Raw genomic sequence first — 21,809 nt, forward strand, 5'->3', positions numbered from 1 at the left:
ACATTAAGATCCATGTTGTAGGGGAACATGGTTGTTCCTAAAACGTTTAAGAGTAAAATATAAATATTCTAAGTTTCTTTTGCAATTCATCTATTTTGAGTTAATTTTTGTATAAGTTGTGAGATTCATGTTGAGATTCATTTTCTTTTGCCTATGGATATCCAATTGCTTCAACATCATTTGTTGAAAATACTTAATGCCTATTAATGTCTGTAGTCTATGTAATAATATTATCTCTTTTATTTCCTATAGTAGTAATATACGTTTTTTCTTTATTGATCAGTCTCTCTAAGGGTTTATCAATCCTTTGACAACCTCCACCCCCCACCAAAAAAACACTTTAGGCACTGTTAATTTTTTTTTAATGAATGTTTATTTTTTATTTTATTTATTTCTTCTCTTATTTTTATTACTTCCTTCTGTCTTCATTCTTCGAATCTAATATGTTATTCTTGGCTGGCTTCTTGAGACAGACTTAGCTCAGACTTTCTTCTTTTCTAATATACAAAGCTATAGATTTCCCCTGTACAAGGCTTCCTGCATATACCGCAAGTTTTGATATGCCACATTGTCATTATCATCCCATTTAAAATATTTCCTATTTCCATTGAGATTTGCTCCTTGAGCCATGGGGTAATTAGAAGTATACTGCTTAGTTTCAAAATATTTGGATATTTCCTAGTTTTTGTTTTTGTTGTTGTTATTGATTTCTAGCTTATTTCCAATGAGATGACAGAACAAAGTCTTTGTGATTTCAATCCTTTGAAATTTACTTTTTGTTCAAGAACTTTTTGGTATATTTTCCATGACATGTGAGAAGAATGTATATTCTTCACTGTTTAAGTATACTGTTCTAATTTTACTCATTAAGTCAAGTTTATTAATCATGTTTTTCAAATCTTCTATATCTCTACTAAATATTTGTTTGCTTATCCTATTATTTTCTGAGAAAATTGTTTTTAAAACACCAAATAGGGGCTGGCCCAGTGGCATAGTGGTTAAGTTCGCGGGCTCCGCTTCGGCTGCCCAGGGTTGGTTTGAATCCCAGAGGCGGACCTATGCACTGCTCATCAAGCCATCCTGTGGAGGCATCCCATACACAAAATAGAGGAATACGGGCACTGATGTTAGCTCAGGGCTAATCTTCCTCAGCAAAAACAGGAAGATTGGCAAGGGATGTTAGCTCAGGGCCTGTCTTCCTCACCAAAAAAAGAAAAACAAAACAAAACACCCACTATAACTGTGGATTTGTCTATTTTTTTTTCTTTTTCTAAATTTCGCTTTACATCTTTTCAGGGCATACTATTGGGTATACACAAATTTATGATGATTACATTTTCCAATTAAATTTTACTTTTTATCATTATAAAACATTCCTATTTATTTCTGGTATATGTACTACCTTAAAGTTTACTTTATCTGATATAAGAAAGCCACACTGACTTTCTTTGGATTAGTATGGCATTGTATATATACTTATACTTTCAGTCTTTTTATGTTCTCATATTTAATATGTGTCTCTTACAAGCACCATATGGTTGGGTTTTATTTTCAGTCTGACAACTTTTGGTGTTAAATTGACATGTTTAGTCCCTTTGTGTTTAATGTAATTACTAGTATCTTAGGTCTGAATCAATATCTTACTTTTTGTTTCTATTTGTTCCATCTGTTATTTATTCCTATTTTCTCTTCCTTTGTTGATTCTCTGGATCATTTCATTTCCTGCTCTATTAGCTTGTCAGTTAGAAATAATTTGTCTTTTAATTGTTGCCCTAAAGATTACAACACGCATTTTTACTTATTACTGTCTAAAATTACTAAAATCAATACTTTTTCTAGATACAGGTAAAGAAGAGGCCTTAAATTCTTTAATTTCATTTGCTTTCTTCCTGTCTTTTGTGCTATAGTTGTCATAGTTTAATTCTACATATTTAAACCAAAAAGACATTATTGTTATTACTTTTAATATTTTTATTCTTTCTAGTGTCATTCATTTCCTTTTGCATGTCTCTGCTTCCATCTGGACTCAATTTTTTTTTTTTTTTGTGAGGAAGATCAGCCCTGAGCTAACATCCATGCCCATCTTTCTCCACTTTATGTGGGAGGCCGCCAGAGCATGGCCTAACAAGCAGTGCATCAGTGCGTGCCCGGGATCTGAACCCGGGCCGCCAGCAGCGGAGCGTGCGCGTTTAACCGCTATGCCACGGGACTGGCCCCTGGTCTCAATTTTTTTTCTGCCTGCATAGCTTTCTTTAGTATTTATTTTATTGCTGGTATTAAATTATTTGTTTTTATTTGTCTAAAAATATCTTTAATTTTTCTTCATTTTAAAAGGTATTTTTGCTAAATAAAGTACAGTAAATTGACAATTATTTCCTTTTAGCATTTTAAAAATGATATCAATCTCTTGTCTTATGACTTCCACAGTGTCTGTTGAAAAATCAGTATATCAGTCTTATTGTTGCTCCTTTTAAAGTTATGTATCTTGTTTCTCTGGCTACTTTTGAGGTTTTTCTCTTGGTTTTTGGTTTTCAGCACTTTTGCTATAATAGACCTAGTTGTGATTTTCTTTCTATTTATCCTTCTTGGGGTTTGTAAAACATCTTGAATCTGTGGTTTGATATTTTTGTCACTTTGCAAAATTCTCAGCCATTATCTCTTTGATATTGTTTCTGCCCCAATATCTTTGTTCTCCTCTAGAACTCCAATTTACATTAGAAATTTTTCATCAGGTCTCAAATGTCTCAAGTTATTTTCTATATTTTTCTATCACTTTTTCTCTCTCAGCTTCAATACGTATGTTTTCTACAATTTTCTAGTTCTTTAATTCTTTCTCCTGCTCATAAACTCATCTATTAATTTCTTAATTTCAGTTATTTTTTTTTGTTCTAAAATTTCCATTTGATTCATTACTATAGATTCCAGTTCTCTGAAGACACTCTCCATCTTTTTACCTATTTTAGAACATATTAATCATAATTATCTTAAAGCCAACATCCAGTAACTCCAATATCTGGATAATCTGCAGGTCTGTGTTTATTGATTGAGTGTTTCTTTGTTTAGTCATTTGGCCCTGTCTCTTGGCATACCTGGTAATTCTTTATTGATTGCTGGACATTGTACATGAAAACTTGTAGAGGCTCTTGATGATGCTGTCTTCCTCCAGAGCGTATTTAATTTTCTTTTGTTAAGGAGTAAAATATAGGCAGATGCCTTTCCTCCAAACAGGGATTTAAGAGTGTTTCAGGCTGTATTTTAGGCTTGTGTAAGCCAGGCTATTTCTGGGCCCTCACACATAGGGTGTCTTAGAGGTCCTCCTCCTTGACTCCAATTTTTTCTCCCTTCTGAGACTCCTGAAATCACTATTTAGCTTTTTAATCTCTTAGCAGTTATTCATACTTGTTTTCTTGGCCACTAGCGCTGAGAATGCATAGTTTAGTAATTAGCAAATATCCTAAAAGAAAATTATGAGCAGAATATCAAGCTCATTTTTTGCAATTTCTATTTCTCTGGGAGCTTGGTCCCTCAAGTTTTAGATGTCTTGGAAGGCCTGACCTCTAATTTTTTTCTCCCCAGTAGTGAGAATGAAGCTAGCTCTAGGCCGCTGCTCTCTGCTCTGCCTCTATTCCTTTCACTGAAAATCTGGCAATTTCCCTGAACGGAAAAATAAACTGAGTTATATATAGAGCTCACTTCCATCCCCAATGAGGGGATTAGGCCCCTCAAATCCTTGTTGTTTTGGCTGCTGTCTGATGTCTTCAAATAGCTAAATTTTTTGGTATTTTATCCATTTTTTATAAATGAATCTTGTCAATGGCCCAGCTCCAATAAAGTTGGAAAACATTCAGTGGTCTGCTCCCAAACCAACACTTCTTATCAAGAGGTCAAGACTTGCCTCAATAATGGCCAGGCAGATCATTTTTTAAGGTTTGTCAAACAAGTAGACTCAGTTCCCAACGACAGACCTAGGACTCACAGACACCACTGCTGGGTAAACCTTGCTGTCAGGACTCCCTCACACATACAAAAAGGTTACCCTTGGTGATTCAGATGGGCACCAATTTGGAGATACTTTCTTACAATGTTATACGTTCCTCTGTTACCATTCCTTTTGATGAGGATAATTCAGGACACTCAAACTCACTATTAAATGGATTACTGGAATATGACCTTCTAACCCACCCACTGTTACCATGAAGGCTAGAATGACTCACATTAGCTTTCATCTGGAAAGCACTACTAACCTCACAAATTCCTGACTTCTCATGCACTGAGAAAAAGAAATACAAAGTTTAGTGATAAAAGGACTGCAGAGCCCTAAAACTGCATCAGACACTGTAGATCCAAGGAAACCCACCATACTAGCAAAGCATTCAGTTTGGACCACCACATGTTTAATTTTTTATTGTCTCCTCCTTTGCTTGAGATATATACCCCTTCTGGATGCTGACCTGATTTACTCCAGGGATTTTCACGTTCTGGTTTCCTTTTGAACAGCAACAATACTTTTTTTATCTATTGCCAATAGATACTACTCATCTACTGCTCATCTTCCTCCTTCCCCGGTCCACAATACTAGCTGTCCTTTGGACACTTGCTCATATTTTCTTTGATTATCAATTCATTATGTTGTGGACTCAACTTCACAATGACCCCATCATACTTGGGTTTGACATATATAGCATTGTATAATCTTCCTTCAATTTATTCCTGTCTGCTTCATATTTAATTACTAAGAAGAATAACTTTGCATAACCTCTTTTAAATCATTTATAAAATGGTTTCTGGTCTCTATAATCATTCTCTTTCCAACATGAAAGATTCCTCCCAATTATGGTAATTCAATTTTAAAATAAGTTTTGGTAGAATCCTACCCAAGACTCTTTGAAAGTATAGACAAATTATATTGAATAATTAATCTTTATCTCCATTAACTGGTTTAATAATTCTCATTGACTGGTCAATAAGATTTCCTTTATAATAATGATAAGACATTATAAAGGAATTATCTTTCTTAATTATGCAGTAGCTCCATTCAGTACTTAGATGTCACTCTTTTCCTAGGTAAGCAAGCAAGCCCCACCTGCCTGGATTTCCTAGGATCTCCTCAGGAGCCCAATCCATGCAAGAAGCCCACAGTGATTACTGCAAACCAGGTTTCACAGTCTAGCCACCTTCTTGCTAGTTTCCTCCTTGAGGCTCTCCAAGACATAAAACGGATCTTATTCCACGTCAGCAGTTTACTTACATCTAGATTATAGACTTGGTCTAGAACATCCTGGGTATTGCCACTGTTTGTTCTAATACCTCCTACTTGTCTGCACTGAAACATTTTGACGGATTCTCCCAAAAGCCATTCTCAGCCCAAAGCAGCTAATTTATTGAGTAAATTTATTTTTCTCTTTCTTTCTTTCTTCCCCAAACTCACTTTCACAGACTCCCTTTGGGCCTCCTCATTTTTCTACCATATTTGGTCTTCACTTCACTTACCCAGGTGACTGATGGCTTCCTTGTCCCAAGGCCAGGTGGCAGCACCTGCAAGGTCTTCTCGCACTGAGCTGGCAAAGTAGACATTGAGGAAGTGAGTACTGTTGAGCTGCAGTGCCTCCTTCAGCTCCTTCACACTCATATATGCCCTGGAGAGCAGGCAAGAGGAGAAAATGTCACACCAAAGGATCAATACATAGAGAATAACAGACCAGACCCAATCAGACTGACACTCCCAGCCAGCACTGCCTTGGAGAGGGGCAGACAGGCAGAGACCAGGCTGCCATGAAGATGACAAAAAAGGCACAAATACACATTTGAGATACTTATTCCAAGATAAATAATATCCTGCCCTTTTAGCACTATAATATTTATATGAATACTCAGTATTTGACATCCCATACTCAATCCCCCACTCTACACCTAGATTATTTCTTCAAGATAAAGTCAATGATACTCCTAATTCTTTGCCCTGAGAATTACCCCCAGGCCATGGTGAAGAAAGCCTTCCAACTCTCAGGCCCTGGTTCTTTCCACCACACTGCATGATCGTTATTATGATAAGAAGACCAATTGAGGGGGTGGCCCCGTGGTGTAGCGGTTAAGTGCGCGTGCTCCACTGCTGGTGGCCTGGGTTCGGATCCCCAGGGCGCACCGATGCACTGCTTGTCAGGCCATGCTGTGGCGGCCTCCCATATAAAGTGGAGGAAGATGGGCATGGATGTTAGCTCAGGGCCAGTCTTCCTCAGCAAAAAGAGGAGGATTGGCCTGGATGTTAGCTCAGGGATGATCTTCCTCACAAAAAAAAAAAAAAAAGACCAATTGAATCTCTATTTCAATATATGCTTGCTTCAAGCCTTTTTTTTTTTTTTTAACAAAAAGGGAAATAGTGGTTAGGAAACATAAAGTAAAAGAGGGAAAGGGATGAGTTATAGGTAGAAGAGGATATCATAAAGCTACTGCAAAGAATGCTAACTGTATACATATTTTTCTTGCTAGTCCATCAATCCATAGAAACACTACCCCTACTCCAACTACCTTACGATACCCACCAAGTAGCTTTATTGATGGCCTTCAAAGCACTAGGCAATATTATGTGTGCACTTATGCACAGAATTAAAGGTCTATTAAAAACACATGCCCTGTGGCTGATAAAAAAAAAAAAGAAACAAGATTTGGTCTCTTTATAAGTTCATATATAGTCAAAGCCTTCATCTTTCTGGCATCACTGAAACTTAAAACTTTACCTTGAGCATCAGAGCCTCACCGTTCTCACTGAAGAGCTATTTTAAGAAGGAACAACTAAACCAGAACTCAGTGACCCCTTGGATTCACTGGATGCTTTTCATAGTGGCCATGGTCTGCCACTCCAAAGAGGGGAATGTTCCTAACACGGCTTCAACTGGGCAGACAGCTTCCTCAACATAAATTGGAAATTTCTTTCATAGATCATGCTGCATTGTTGCTATTCTGGTAGACAAGCTGTGGACACAAATCTCCCAACCCAGAAGCTCATGTTAGGACAGCATGACTTTTCTTCTCTTGCTTGCTCTGCCTCCCAATCACACTGTGGATGCCATCTATTCAATCCACATTGTAGGATATACTGGCACAGAGTACCCAAGAAATAGAGATCCCATAGAAGACTGTTTTTGTGTTCTTTGGAACAGAACCAAAAAGGGGAATACAAGTGAAAAAAAAAAACAAAAAACAAGATTTTGCTTTAGAACCAAAGATGCTTGGGAGAAAAGGGATTTAAAAATACTTTTTCTTATTGATTTATAATATCTTGGAAAAATAGTTCTCAGCCTCAAGAAATCATCCAAATTCCATGAAGTGATGTCAGATGTGATCAGAGGGATATTCCTTCTGCTGCTTTCCTGGAGACACAATGTTTTTTGGACAGTTGCCTGGTTCTCCCTGGACATTAGGCACATTCCCTTTCCCTTTCTCCTTTATTAAAAATAATTACAATTTCCTGTATTGACAAACTGATGGTTTGGAGCTGTGATGACATCAAGTAACTCTTCAACAGACAAGAATAAAGGAGCAGAGAGGGGGTAGATGGGAAGAGAGAGAAAAGGAAGAAAGAAAAGAAAGACAGAAAGAAATAAGGGCAGAGAGAATCAGAGACCGAGCCCCCACACAGCCCAGTATACCAGGAAAGAAAAGCTGTACCCTTTCTCTGTTCCTATTCCAGAGTTCTTATTATAATTAGAAGTTGGTAACTTGACAGTCTTCTCTCTTTTCTCCTCTCTCACTTTCCCCAAATCCTCCCATTTCTGGCATGGTTTACTTGGGCTATCTGTGTGTTACTGGCTTCTCTGTCTGCCATTTGCCAGTCTTGGCCGCCATCCTGCTGCCCTCCCTCAACCCTGCAGTTCCACTAATTTCCCTTGAGCACCCTCCAAGAGGCCTCCTCCTCCACCACCAACCTCATTAGCTGGTTCTACTCGTCTCCCTTTTCTTCCTCGCCCAACTCTCTCTTCAGCCATAAATTACCCTTCCAGATGACTGTGTTTATGTCATGCTGGTGGCAAACCGGGTGCGGCTGCTCTGACTCCCGTACTCCACGGAGATACAGATAGAAGTCAGCAAGTATAAGAAAGAGAATACATTTTAAAAGCTAGAGGCAGTCGGAAAAGTCATTAATTCAATCAATAGAGGAAAGCCTTATTTTGTAGGAAAGAAATATTTTTGTCCAGATGATTCCCTAAACCAAAAATGTAGATGTCAGTGTGTCTGCTTTGCATGTAGAATGCCCTGTCTATTATAACACATGTACAACCATTTCAGAAATTAGTCAGAGCTAATGAAGAAATGTCTTAGCTTGTCAACTAATGTGACCAGAGCCTGGCTCAGACCTAGGGTGAGGAAAAATGGATATTACTCTTATATTCAGAGCTTCACATCTTGCTTTAGAAATGATTTATTAAGAGGTAAACTTGCCACTCAAAAGAACTTAATATCATATATGTTGCAAAAAGTGTAAGGTTTGTAAACTGACCAGAACTGTGTATGAAAAGGAAGATGAACTGCATTAATCTGCTTAATTTCTGCCAGGATCTTGCGTTACTCAAACTCTCCATCCTCTAGACTGAGATACTCATCATACACTTCTCCCTGATGACTCAGACCGACCAAAGTGAAGTTGTATCTTGATTTTTACAAAAATTGTCTCAGAAGTTTTTTTGGAAGATGGTGGCATGGGAGAATCCTGAGCTCATCTCCTCCCATGGATACAAAATCTACAACTACCTGAGCAACAATTCCTCTGACAGAAATCTGGAAACTGGGTGAAAAGAACCTCTACAATAAGGAAAAACACAGAAAGGGGTCGAAGAGGCAAGGATACAGTCCTACTGAGGAAAAAACCACACCCTAGCTGCGTCACTTCATAGTCAGAAGCAATCTCAAAGACATAGAGCTTTTCCCAGAGGAGTGGGGGATTTGAGATACACAGTCGGCACCCTAACCTTAGATTCAGTACAAAAGAGATGAGACCCCAAAACATCTGGCTTTGAAAACCAATGAGGAGTACATCCAGGAAAACTACAGAACTTCAGGGAAAGGAAAACCTGCTCTTAAAGGGCCCAGGCACAGACTCACTTGACCAGAAACTAGCAGAAAAACACCAGATAGAAAAGTACATAGTCTACTGGTAAAAAAGATTCACTTACTAAGCTCGGAGAGCATCTTGGAGAGGCAGGAGGTGGCTTGGCCACCCACCCCCAGGGACTGAGATACTGGCAGCAGCCATTATTGTGACCTAGGTCAGCCGTGCTGATACAGATGCTGGCAGATGCCATCTAGAATTCTTCCTCTAGTCTGCTAGCACAGGGATCTGACCTGCCCACTAGAGCACCCAAGGCAATAGTGCACAGCCAGGTAGCACAGGTTGCTCAAGCAGAGGGAGGGGGTCTGCCCTGCCCACTAGCGCCCCACCCACTAGTGCCCCGCCCACTAGCACATCTGAGGAAGTTTGCACCACCTGGCCACATAGCGTCTGTGCCTGAGGCCTGCCCCACCCAAGAGCAGCTAACGACAGCCATGCCACTGGGCCACAAACCCAACTGCACTGAGGGCCAGCCCAGCCTACCTGCATGCCCACAGCAATAGCAGCCTGTCATAATAGAAGGGCACACACAGCCCACAGAGGGGACACCCCTGGAGCATTTGGGAGAGGTTACAAGAGGGGAGCACGTTGCTGGGCCCCATAAGACATCTCCTACATAAAACCACATTTCCAAGATTGGAAGACATAGCTGATCCACGTAATACACAGAGATAAGCACAGAGGAGTAGGTAAAATGAGTAGACAAATGAATATGTTCCAAATAAAAGAAAAGGACAAATCCTCAGAAAAAGAACTAAACAAAACAGAGATAAACAATCTACCTGATAAAGAGTACAAACTAATGGTCATAAAGATGCTTACTGAACTCAGGAGAAGAATAGATGAACACAGTGAGAACTTCAACAAAGAATTAGAAAATATAAAAAAAGAACCAATCAGAGCTGAAGAATAAATAACTGAAATGAAAAATTCTCTAGAGGGAATCAACAGCAGAGTAGATAACACAGAAGAACGGATCAGTGATCTGGACAACAGAGTAGAGGAAATCACCCAAGTTGAACAGAAAAAAGAAAAAAGAATTACATAGAACAAGAACAGCTTAAGGGACCTCTGGGACAACATTAAGTGTACTAACATTAGCATTATAGGTGTCCCAGAAGGAGAACACAGAGACAAAGGGGCAAAGAACTTATTTGAAGAAATAATAGCTGAAAATTTCCCTAACCTGAGCAAGGAAACAGACATCCAGGTACAGGAAGCACAGAGAGTACCAAATAACATAAACTCAAAGATGAAACAAGATGAGCCCATACTAAGACACATTATAACTAAAATGTCAAGAATTAAAGATAAAGAGAGAATCTTAAAAGCTGCAAGAGAAAAGCAAAAAGTTACGTACAAAGGAAACCCCATAAGGCTATTAGCTGACTTTTCAGCAGAAACTTTACAGGCTAGAAGTGAGTAGCACAATATATTTGAAGTGTTGAAAGGAAAAAAACCTACAAGCAAAAATACTCTACCTGGCAAGGTTATCACACAGAATGGAAAGAGAGATAAAGAGTTTTCCAGACAAGCAAAACCTAAAAAAGTTCATCACCACTAAACTAGCCTTACAAGAAATGTTAAAGGGACTTATTTAAGTGGAAAAGAAAAGGCCACAAAGAGGAATAAGAAAATTATCAAAGAAAAAATATCACTGGCAAAGGCAAATATATAGTAAAGGTAGTAGATCAACCACTTATAAAGCTAGTATGGTCAAAAGATAAAAGCACCGAAATCATCTACATCTACAATAAGAGAGTAAGGGATACACAAAAGCAAAAGGGTAAAATATGATGTCAAAAACATAAACCACGTAGGGGGGGTAAAAGTGTAGGGCTTTTAGTATGTGGTTGAACTTAAGAGACCATCAACCTAATATAGATTGCTATATACACAGGTTATTATATATGAACCTTATGCTAACTACAAAACAAAAACCTAAAATAAATACACAAAAAATAAAGAGAAAGGAACATAAACATAAACTAAAGAAAGTCATCAAATCACAAGGGAAGAGAGCAAGAGAAGAAAAAAGGAACAGAGAAGAACTATAAAAACATCCAGAAACAAAGTAACAAAATGACAATAAGTACATATCTATCAATAATTACTTTAAATGTAAATGGACTAAATGCTCCAATCAAAAGACATACGGTGGCTGAATGGGTGAATAAACAAGACCCAAGTCTCTATAAGAGAGACATATTTCAGATCTAAAGACATTCACAGATTGAAAGTGAGGGGATGGAAAAAGATATTCCATGCAAATGAAAACAAAAAGAAAGCTAGGGTAGAAATACTTCTATCATACAAAATAGACTTTATAATTTTATTTATTTTTCCCCCAAAGCCCCAGTAGATAGTCGTATGTCATAGCTGCACATGCTTCTAGTTGCTGTATGTGGGACGTGGCCTCAGCATGGCCGGAGAAGCGGTGCGTTGGTGCACGTCCGGGATCCGAACCCAGGGCGCCAGCAGCGCAGCACACACACTTAACCGCTAAGCCACGGGGCCAGCCCCAAAATAGACTTTAAAACAAAAATTGTAACAAGGGACAAAGAAGGGCATTAAATAAAGACAGAGAGAACAATCCAACAAGAGGATATAACACTTGTAAATATCTATATACCCAACACAGGACACCTAAATACATAAAGCAAATATTAACAGACATAAAAGGAGAAATTGACAGTAACACAATAATAGTAGGAGACTTTAACATCCCACTTACATCAATGGATAGATTATCCAGACAGGAAATCAATAAGGAAACATTGGCCTTAAATGACTTAATAGATACATACAGAACATTCCATCCAAAAACAGCAGAATACACATTCTTCTCAAGTGCACATGGAACATTCTTCAAGATAGACCATATTGTTGGGAAACAAGGCAAGCCTCAATAAACTTAAGAAGACTGAAATTCTATCAAGCATCTTTTCCGACCACAATGCTATGAAACTAGAAATCAACTACAAGTAAAAACTGGAAAAGTCACAAATGTGGAGACTATACAAAATGCTATTGAACAACTACTGGGTCAACAAAGAAATTAAAGGAGAAATAAAAAAATACCTGAAGACAAATCAAAATGAAAATACAACATACCAAAATCTATGGGATACAGCAAAAGCAATAGTAAGAGAGAAGTTTATAGTAATACAGGCCTACCTCAAGAAACAGGAAAAATCTCAAATAAACAATCTAACATTACGCCTAAAGGAACTAGAAAAGAGAGGAACAAATGAAGCCCAAAATCAGTAAAAGGAAGGAAATGATAAAAATCAGAGGAGAAATAAATGAAATAAAGACTAAAAAGACAATAGAAAAGATCAGTAAAACTAAGAGCTGGTTCTTTGAAAAGATAAACAAAATTAAACCTTTAGCTAGACTCACTTGGAAAAAAGAGAGAAGGCTCAAATAAAATCAGAAACAAAAAAGGAGAAAGTACAATGGATGTCACAGAAATATAAAGAATTATAAGAGAACACTATGAAAAGCTATATGCCAACAAATTGGAAACCTAGATGAAATGGATAAATTCTTACGATTATACAATCTTTCAAAATCGAATCAAGAAGAAATAGAGAATCAGAATAGACCGATCACTAGTAAGGAGATTGAAACAGTAATCAAATCCTCTCAGAAAACAAAAGTCCAGGACCAGATGGCTTCCCTGATGAATTCTACCTAACATTCAAAGAAGATTTAATACCTATCCTTTTCAAACTCTTCCAAAAAACTGAAGAGGAGGGGATGCTTCCTAACTCATTTTATGAGGCCAACATTACCCAGATACCAAAACCAGATAAGGACAACACAAAAAAAAGAAAATTACAGGCCAATATTGCTGATAAACATAGATGAAAAATCCTCAACAAAATATTAGCAAATCAAATACAACAATACATCAAAAGGATCGTATACCAGGATCAAGTGGGATTTATCCCAGGGATGCAAGAATGGTTCAAAATCTGCAAATCAATCAACATGATACACCACATTAACAAAATGAAGAATAAAGATCACATGATCATCTCCATAGATGCAGAGAAAGCATGTGACAAAATTCAGCACCCATTCATGATAAAAACTCTGAATAAAATGGGTACAGAGGGAAAGTACCTCAACATAATAAAGGTCATATGTGACAAACCCACAGACAACATCATACTCAATGGTGAAAAACTGAAAACTATCCCTCTAAGAATAGGAACAAGACAAGAATGCCCACTTTCACCACTCTTATTCAATATAGTACTGGAAGTGCTAGCCAGAGAAATTAGGCAAGAAAAAGAAATAAAAGGGACCCAAGTTGGAAAGGAAGAAATAAAACTGTCACTATTTGTAGATGAAATTATTTTAAGTATAGAAAACCCTAAAGAATCCACCAAAAAAACTATTGGAAATAATAAATAAATACAGTAAAGTTGTAGGGTTCAAAATCAACATACAAAAATCAGTTGTGTTTCTATACACTAAACAAAATAGCAGAAAGAGAAATCAAGAATACAATCCCATTTATAATCACAACAAAAAGAATAAAATACCTGGGAATAAATTTAATCAAGGCGGTGAAAGACCTGTACACTGAAAACTATATGACACTATTGAAAGAAATCGAAGACATAAAGAAATGGAAAGATATTCCATGCTCATGGATTCAAAGAACATAGTTAAAATGTCCATATTACCTAAAGTAATCTACAGATTCAACACAATCTTGATCAGAATCCTAATGACATTCTTCATGGAAACAGAACAAAGAATCCTAAAATTTATATGGAACAACAAAAGACCCTGAATAGCCAAAGCAATCCCGAAAAAAAAGAAGAAAGCTGGAAATATCACAATCTCTGACTTCAAAATAAACTACAAAGCTATAGTAACCAAAACAGCATGGTACTGACAGAAAAACAGACACACAGATCAATGGAACAGAACTGAAAGCCCAGAAATAAACCCACACATTTATGGACAGCTAATTTCTGACAAAGGAGCCAAGAACGGATAATAGAGAAAGGAAAGTCTCTTCAATAAATGGTCTTGGGAAAACTGGACATGCAAAAGAATGAAAGTAGAACACTATCTTACACCATACACAAAATTAATTCAAAATGGATTAAAACCTGGAATATAAGACCTGAAACCATAAAACTCCTAGGGAAAACATGGGCAGTATGCTCTTTGACATCGGTCTTAGCAGTATCTTTTTTAATACGTCTTTTCAGGCAAGAGAAACAAAAGAAAAAATAAACAAATGGGACTACATCAAACTAAAAAGCTTCTGCATGGCAAAGGAAACCATCAACAAAACAAAAAGATAACCTACCAATTGGGAGAAGACATTTACAAATCATATACCTGATAAGGCGTTAATATCCAAAATACGTAAAGAACTCATACAACTCAACAACAAAAAAACAAACAACCCAATTAAAAAATGGGCAGAGGATCTGAACAGACATTTTTCCAAAGAAGATATACAGATGGCCAACAGGCATATGAAAAGACGTTCAATGTCACTAATCATTTGGGAAATGCAAATCAAAACCACAATGAGATATCACGTCATGTCCACCAGAATGGCTTTTATTAAAATAACAAGAAATAACAAGTGTTGGAGAGGATGAGGAAAAAAGGGAATCCTTGTACACTGCTGGTGGGAATGTAAACTGGTGCAGCCGTTATGGAAAACAGTATGGAGATTCCTCAAAAAGTTAAAAACAGAACTACCATATGATCCAGCTTTTCTACCTCTGGGTATTCATCCAAAGAAAACAAAAACATTAATTTAAAAAGATATATGCACCCCTATGTTCACTGCTGCATTATTCGCAATAGCCAAGACTTGGAAACAACCTAAGTGCCCACCGATGGAAGAATGGACAAAGAAGATGTGGTGTGTGTGTGTGTGTGTGTGTGTGTGTATTTATAAACACAATGGAATACTACTAAGCCATAAAAAAGATGAAACTTGCCACTTGCGACAATATGGATGGACCTTGACAGTATTCTGTTAAGCGAAATAAGTCAGATGGAGAAAGCCAAATACCATATGATTTCACTCATATGTGGAAGATAAAACAAAACAATAAACAAATACATAGATACAAAGAATAGATTGGTGGTTACTTGAGGGGAAGGGAGATGGGGAGAGGACAAAAGGAGTAAAGGGGCATATTTGTATGGTGACAGATGGCAACCAGACTTTTGGTGGTGAACACAATGCAGTCTATACAGAATTCAAAATATAATGATGTACACCTGCAATTTATATAATATTATAAACCAATGTTAACTCAATAATAACTACATGTATACATAAATAAATAAACAAAAACTGTCTCAGAAACAAGCTCTCTTTGAGACTGACATATCAAGTTGTTCTGCCCACTGCTCAGGTCTGTTATTTCTGACATGCTCCCTGGAAGAACACATACCTGCCTCACCATTTTATGAGTGTGACCTACTGGTTTGGGATTAACCACTGCCCAGTGTCCAGCCTACCATATTTCTTTGTTCCCCAGACTTAGTGCATTCATTTTGATTTCTACCATGCTCCCTGACCACGGATCCCAGCCACACTCCAGTATCTAAATGTATATGCAAGTCTCAACTCTTGCTTAGTTTCTAAGTAAAAGTGAAAGGATATAAAAAATGCCTCTGTGTGTTCTAGTTTAATAGTCTGTTGAATAACTCCTTTATAGTCTAACAGAAATAATACAAGAATGAAACCAGAAAGAAGAAAAATCTCCCGAGCTGTCTGAAGAAAGTTTAACCAGCACCAAAAATTGGCATGTTGAAAACCAAGACATAAAGGATGCATTCACGCCCTGAGACTGGGACCCATAGCCCTGCTTCCTACAGTCAGAGCAAGCCCCTCCAGAGGAAGGTCCTGATTGCATTTCACAGAGGGTAAGGCAGCCTCCATGAGGACAAAACCAGAAGCCCCAAGGAGCTTCAGCCAATTCCCCTCACAGAAACAACTGGACCAAAGTTAGGATCCTTTGATTTGGTTAAATCTAAACTTTCCTGTCATTACTGTACACCATGGTTCTCTTCCCAAAATATACAGAAGGGTTCCCTCTGCCACCTCCATCTGCTATCCACTTTGCCAACTATGCTTCCTCCTCCTGGTGAACATCACCTTTGACCTGCTCCCCCAAGCCTTTCACTGTCCACATTATGTGGCTTATCAGTCCCGAGAGTACCAACCGCCCAGCGCAACTTCAAAAACTTAGTTTTTTCTCCTTCTGTCAAATTCCTCCTGCTCTTAGGCACATGGCACTCTACTACATCACCATATACTTTCACTTCTTTTCATTTTCCCATCTCCCGGTTACTCCATACATCAAGCGCTTCAGTGCCTGGCTCACAGCCTTCCTCTTCCCCAGCTCCTACCATCACTTGAGGAAATTTCAACATTTATGGGAAACCTCCACTGGAAACATAGTCTTATTTTTCACTTCCTTACCTCCAATCACCTTCACACCTCAATCTCATTGTCACCCTTACTCAGACTGATTTTTTATTTCTGATCTCATGCTGATCTTTAATTCCACTTGTCCATTCTTTTACTTGTGGAGGGTCATCTCCTCTCCAGGAATTATTTGAAATCTTCACCATTCTCTCGCCTCTCCTCTCCCACCAACCTCAATCTCTCATTCCCATCAGCCTTCATAAATGATCATGTCTCCTTCTTTGATGATAAAATTGAGGCTATTCATCACGAACTCTATCCCTCCCTCCCATGCACACACCCACACCCACACCCACACCCTCAAACATTTACTTCCTTACCTATTTTTATTCCCTTTCCTCTGGTCCCACAGGATGAGGTTTCTGAGCAAATCATAACTAACACTCTCTCTTTTTCCTTCTTCCTTTCCAATTAAAACTTCTTGCAAGAATAATTTCCTCATCTCCCATTCATTTCTTTTTTCCGTATACCCCCTAATTTCACTGTGCCCTGGCTTTCATCAACACCACTTTATCAAAACTGCTTTCGTTAAAGTTGTCAGTGACCTCCTAGCTGTTCCTCCCCACAAAATAAAAAAAAATTCAGTCACCTTCTTATTGGAACCCTTCATTGCATTTTTATATTGTTAGTTACTTCCTGCTTCTTAAGGTTCCTTGCTTTTATTGCAATGTTCTTTCTCGGTTCTGTTCTTGCTTTTGAGACCAGTGATTCTCAGTCTCCACGGTGGGCTCTTCCTTCCCTTTCTAATCATTAAAAGTTATTCCCCAGGTTCCTGTTTGTGGCCCATTCTTTTGTCACTCTCCTTGTTCACCACTGGGAACTCTTCTACTCTTAAACTTTGAAGCAGCACCAGTATTCGGATAACTCTCAAATATATCTATTATATATATGACTATATTAAATCCTTGTTTCCCTCTTGCAGCAGGACATCTCTACCTGGATCACTCACAGACACCTTGAAGTCAACATATCAATGTGATGGGTGGTTTTACCTGAGCACAATAGAAATTCAGACACAGTGAATTTAAATGTATCTGAAATAGTGGTCCAACTGATGAATCTGTGGACATCTTTTTCACAGACAGCTCTGCAAGAAGGGTTGAGTTTTGATCAAACACAGAGGAAGTACATGCTTGTGTCCATGGAAAGATAAAAAGGCAAGAACAAGGGAAGCACCAAAATGGCATTTTGTCTCCTACCTAATTTTACTGACTGGATTTTGTGCTCCTCAGAAAAAACAAAAAGAACTCTTTTCATAAGAAAATTGGTGCAACTCAGGATACAGAAGCTATGTTTTAAGGTCTAATAACAAAATGAAGCACCAATTGAGGATAAGGTAAACTCTCTCCATTTCTGGCAAGAATTAAGGCATGTCAGTACCATTCTAGCACTTGAGAGTTTTACAGCCTTGGGTTGCATTAGAAGCCAGCTCTCTCAGGACGTCAGCTTTTCCCAAGAGTAACAGCGAGGGCAGAGCATCAGCTGGAAATGTTGAGTGTCAGCAGACAAGGTAAATAACATTGCCAGTGTTCAAGGGCAAACAGCAGGAGAACCACAGAAACTGGTGGGCATGAATTTTTAAGGCATACCCTTCTGGAGACTCCCAGAAATACTAGAGAAAGAGGACATTGTATGAGGATAAGGCTGTATGGTTATACATTGAGCTAATGTTAATTTGATTGTTATGGTAATATGACCTCATTCATGCCCACATGGCTATGTGTACTGGGGGACATTTAGGTTATCTCTGATGCTGAACTCACAGTCTTCTGCCCTACATCTACTTCTTCCCCAGTGTTCCTCTCTGAATTGGTGTCACTCCTATTATCCTTCTCCACGACACAAGCAGAACACCCAGGATTCCTCCCTCACTCCTCCCTCCCCTTCACTCCACTCCCCTCAATATAATCATCCACCTGCTAATGACCCTGGGAAGAAAAGACATCATAACGATTATTGCTTCTTTTCTGAATACCACAAAAGGGCTAGATATCATCTTTATTAGGACGTCATCAACTAGGAATGTATTTTTCTTGAAATTCAAATATGGAGAGCCTGACAAGACTTATTACACTGAAAATATTAACTGACATTTGCTAATTCATATACGAATGAGTAATAATACTAGAAGTAAAATGGAATTATTCTCTAGAAAGATTAAAGTGTTGTAAGACCTTGAGGTTGAAATACAAGAAGTAACTAGAGATTGAAAGGATTTAAAGTGTGATGTCATACTATCTTCTGCGGTAGGCAGAATAATGCTCCCAAAGATGTCCACATCCTAATCCCTGAAACCTGGGAATATGTCACCTTACACGGCAAAAGGGACTTGGCAGAGGTGATTAAGAGTACAGACCTTGAGGTGGGGAGATTATTCTGGATTATCTAAGCAGAGACCCTTTCCCGGCTGTGATCAGAGAAAGAGATGTGGCAACGGAAGCAGAGTCAGAGAAATGCTACATTGCTGGCTTTGAAGTTGAAGGAAGGCGGCTGCAAGCCAAAGAATGCGGGCAGCCTTTAGAAGCTGGAAAAGGCAAAAAAAGGGTGTCTCCCCTAGAGCCTCCAGAAAGATATGCAGCCCTAATGACATCTTGATGTTAGCCTGGTGAGACCCATGTCAAACTTCTGACCTAGACTGGAAGATAATAAATTTGGGTTGTTGTCAGCCACCAAACTTGTGGCAACTCGTTGCAGCAGCAAAAGAATATGAATACATCTTCTTTCACTTAAATATAATATCTTTGGAAAAGAAAAGAGCTTACAGGGAGTGAACATCTGGCATCAAAAGAAAGGATTTGTTTTAAAAGACCCTGTCCTGTGATGCCAGAATTATGGTCTCAAGGGGAGGAAATAAGTATATCCCACCATTCCAGTTCTTGGCAGTAGGGAGCCACACCCTAAATCTGATTTGGAAGGAAAACATGAAAATACTCAGATAAGTTATTAGGTCTAGATAAGAAAAAAGAAAAGCATGGTGGAAGAGGTACCAGTAGAACTTAAGAGAAAATGATCAAACCAGAAGTCAGATGTAGCCAGTACGGCAGTGTCCTGAGGAGCATAGGCTCTTGAGCCAGAATGACTTAATCTGAAGTCCCACCTCTTCCACTCACTGGCCATGTGGCATTGGCAAGGCACCTACCATCACTACACCTCAGTTTCCTCATCTGTAAAATGGAAATAATGAAAGTATCAACTGCATATAATCATTGGAAGGAAAAAATGAGATAAGATTTATAAAATCACACATTAGCAGTCTATAAACTTTATATTATTAATAACAATACCTATGGCCACAGATGCCTACATAGCCAGCAACAAAGTTCAAAAATCATAATACAGGAAAGCATCTCGAAGACTTAACGGGGAGCTAATCACAGACTATGTCTAAGAAGAGGCATACTTTGCTTAAAAGAAAAAAGTTAAATAAAATGGAGGTAATACCACAGTGGAAAAAGGAAGCAAACACAACTTAAATCTAAAACTTGAAGTAAACCCATGATGGGAAACTTTTAGTGAAAATAAAATAGCAATGAAACTTTGCTAGGCACAAACTACAGGTGGTCTTGTCAGGCAAGGGATAGTTTTGATATCTTCCAAAAGCAGGCTCCAAAACTGACAGGGAATAATAACATAGTGATGATCCAGAACTTCAGATGAGAGCATCTCTGCCAGATGGCTAATTCTGCTAATAGCCATGGCAGCACTTCTGATAAATACTCTTCCTGACTTCCTGACAATCTCTCTCAAAAAGTTCAGGAAACAAAGAGATATGATAGTTTAATTTTAATTCTTACTGATAAGAAAGAACTAGTTGGTAGCATGGAGTGGATGAGATCCTTCAGTGAAAGAAATAACATTGTAGTTTTCGCAACAGCCTAGGCTAGGAACAGCAAGGCCTCGCGAGATTTAGTAAAACAGATTTCCAAAAGAGAGGAATGATTCCATGGCCAAGGATTCTCAAGGGGAAAATGACCCTTTGGAGGTGCATGGATGTAAACCTTGCAAATCAATTTCATTCTAGATTGTTCCAATGAAGGACAAAGGAGATAAAAAGCATCCAAAAAAAAAAAAAAAACAGGTTCTGTAAGGGAACTATCTGCTGAGCTAAAATTTTTAAAAGAACATAATATGCAGATTTTGGAAAGAAGAGTAGCATACAATTGTCAAAAACAGATGCAAAAAAGATAAACCCCAGAACCAGAATAAGCAATAAAAAAATGCAAAGAATTATAAATTTTAAAATTTGCACTTTTTAGAATAATAAGGAAAATAGAAAGAGAGTATAATGATACAGAAGGGAAAAAAAGCTGAACTCTACAAAATCTGCCTTGCTGCCAAGACAAATAATCCTTAAGTGGCAATCCATTCAATAATTCATTAACCTGGCAATCATTTATTTGTCCCTAATTATAATAATGATCACAATTAATTAAGTCCCACCTATATGGCAGATGCTTCATATATATTTTCTCATGTAAAGTTCACAACAGTCCTATGAGGTTAGCATAATTATTTCATTTTACAGACAAGAAACTAAAGCTTACAGAGATAAAGTCACTTGCTCAAAACCACACAGCTTGTAAGTTTTGGAGGCATGTTTTAAACCCGAGTTCCTCTAACTGCAAAGCACACATTCTTTCTTCTATTCTTAAACTGGTTTCCCTAGTATCCGTGAGTCACTGTGTTGGGCCTTGGCAATGAAAAAATACATAAGACATGATTCTTGTTTTCAAGAAGTTTACTCTAGCAAGGAAGACTACCATGCAAACAAATAATTATAATGCAAGGTGACAGGCACTGTAATAGCAGTGTGCACAAAATTAAATGCAAGAACGGAGGACGGAGTGGAAAATCGGCTTACAGAACCAGGCATTAATAAGGCGTCGTAGAATTTTGTGGTGGATATTGTGATTTGGTTTGTGTACATCTATTCTACCCTCTTGCTAGTGTGTCTTCCTGTTCTACAGGACAGAAAAGTGAAATTCCACATTCCTCCACCTCCCACTAAGGATCTGGACGTGATCTACAGATTACCCACCAGTTGTGCTCTAGTTGGAAGGTGACAGCAAGACAAAGACCTTACTGCTGACTGCTTTTTCCTTCTCTGCCTGCAAGCACGGCTAGGTGACAGTGTTCTAGTGCCCAGCCACTAGCAGTGAGGGTGTGGAGGAGCAGGCTGTGGGGCAATACCACTCATTGCTGGTGAGGATCTAGCAG

General features: G+C 38.2%; 1 protein-coding gene across 1 annotated transcript in view; it reads right to left on the bottom strand.

Moving 5' to 3' along the window:
* The window catches only part of PAPPA2 (pappalysin 2), a 266,866-nt gene that overhangs the window by 161,409 nt on the left and 83,648 nt on the right, over positions 1–21,809 (bottom strand). The window contains exon 3 of the mRNA XM_058540002.1: positions 5,491–5,636. Within this exon, the coding sequence (XP_058395985.1) occupies positions 5,491–5,636 (146 nt within the window). The remainder of the gene's footprint in view (positions 1–5,490; positions 5,637–21,809) is intronic.

Source organism: Diceros bicornis, chromosome 4, assembly GCF_020826845.1.
Source record: "Diceros bicornis minor isolate mBicDic1 chromosome 4, mDicBic1.mat.cur, whole genome shotgun sequence".
NCBI classification, from domain to species: domain Eukaryota; kingdom Metazoa; phylum Chordata; class Mammalia; order Perissodactyla; family Rhinocerotidae; genus Diceros; species Diceros bicornis.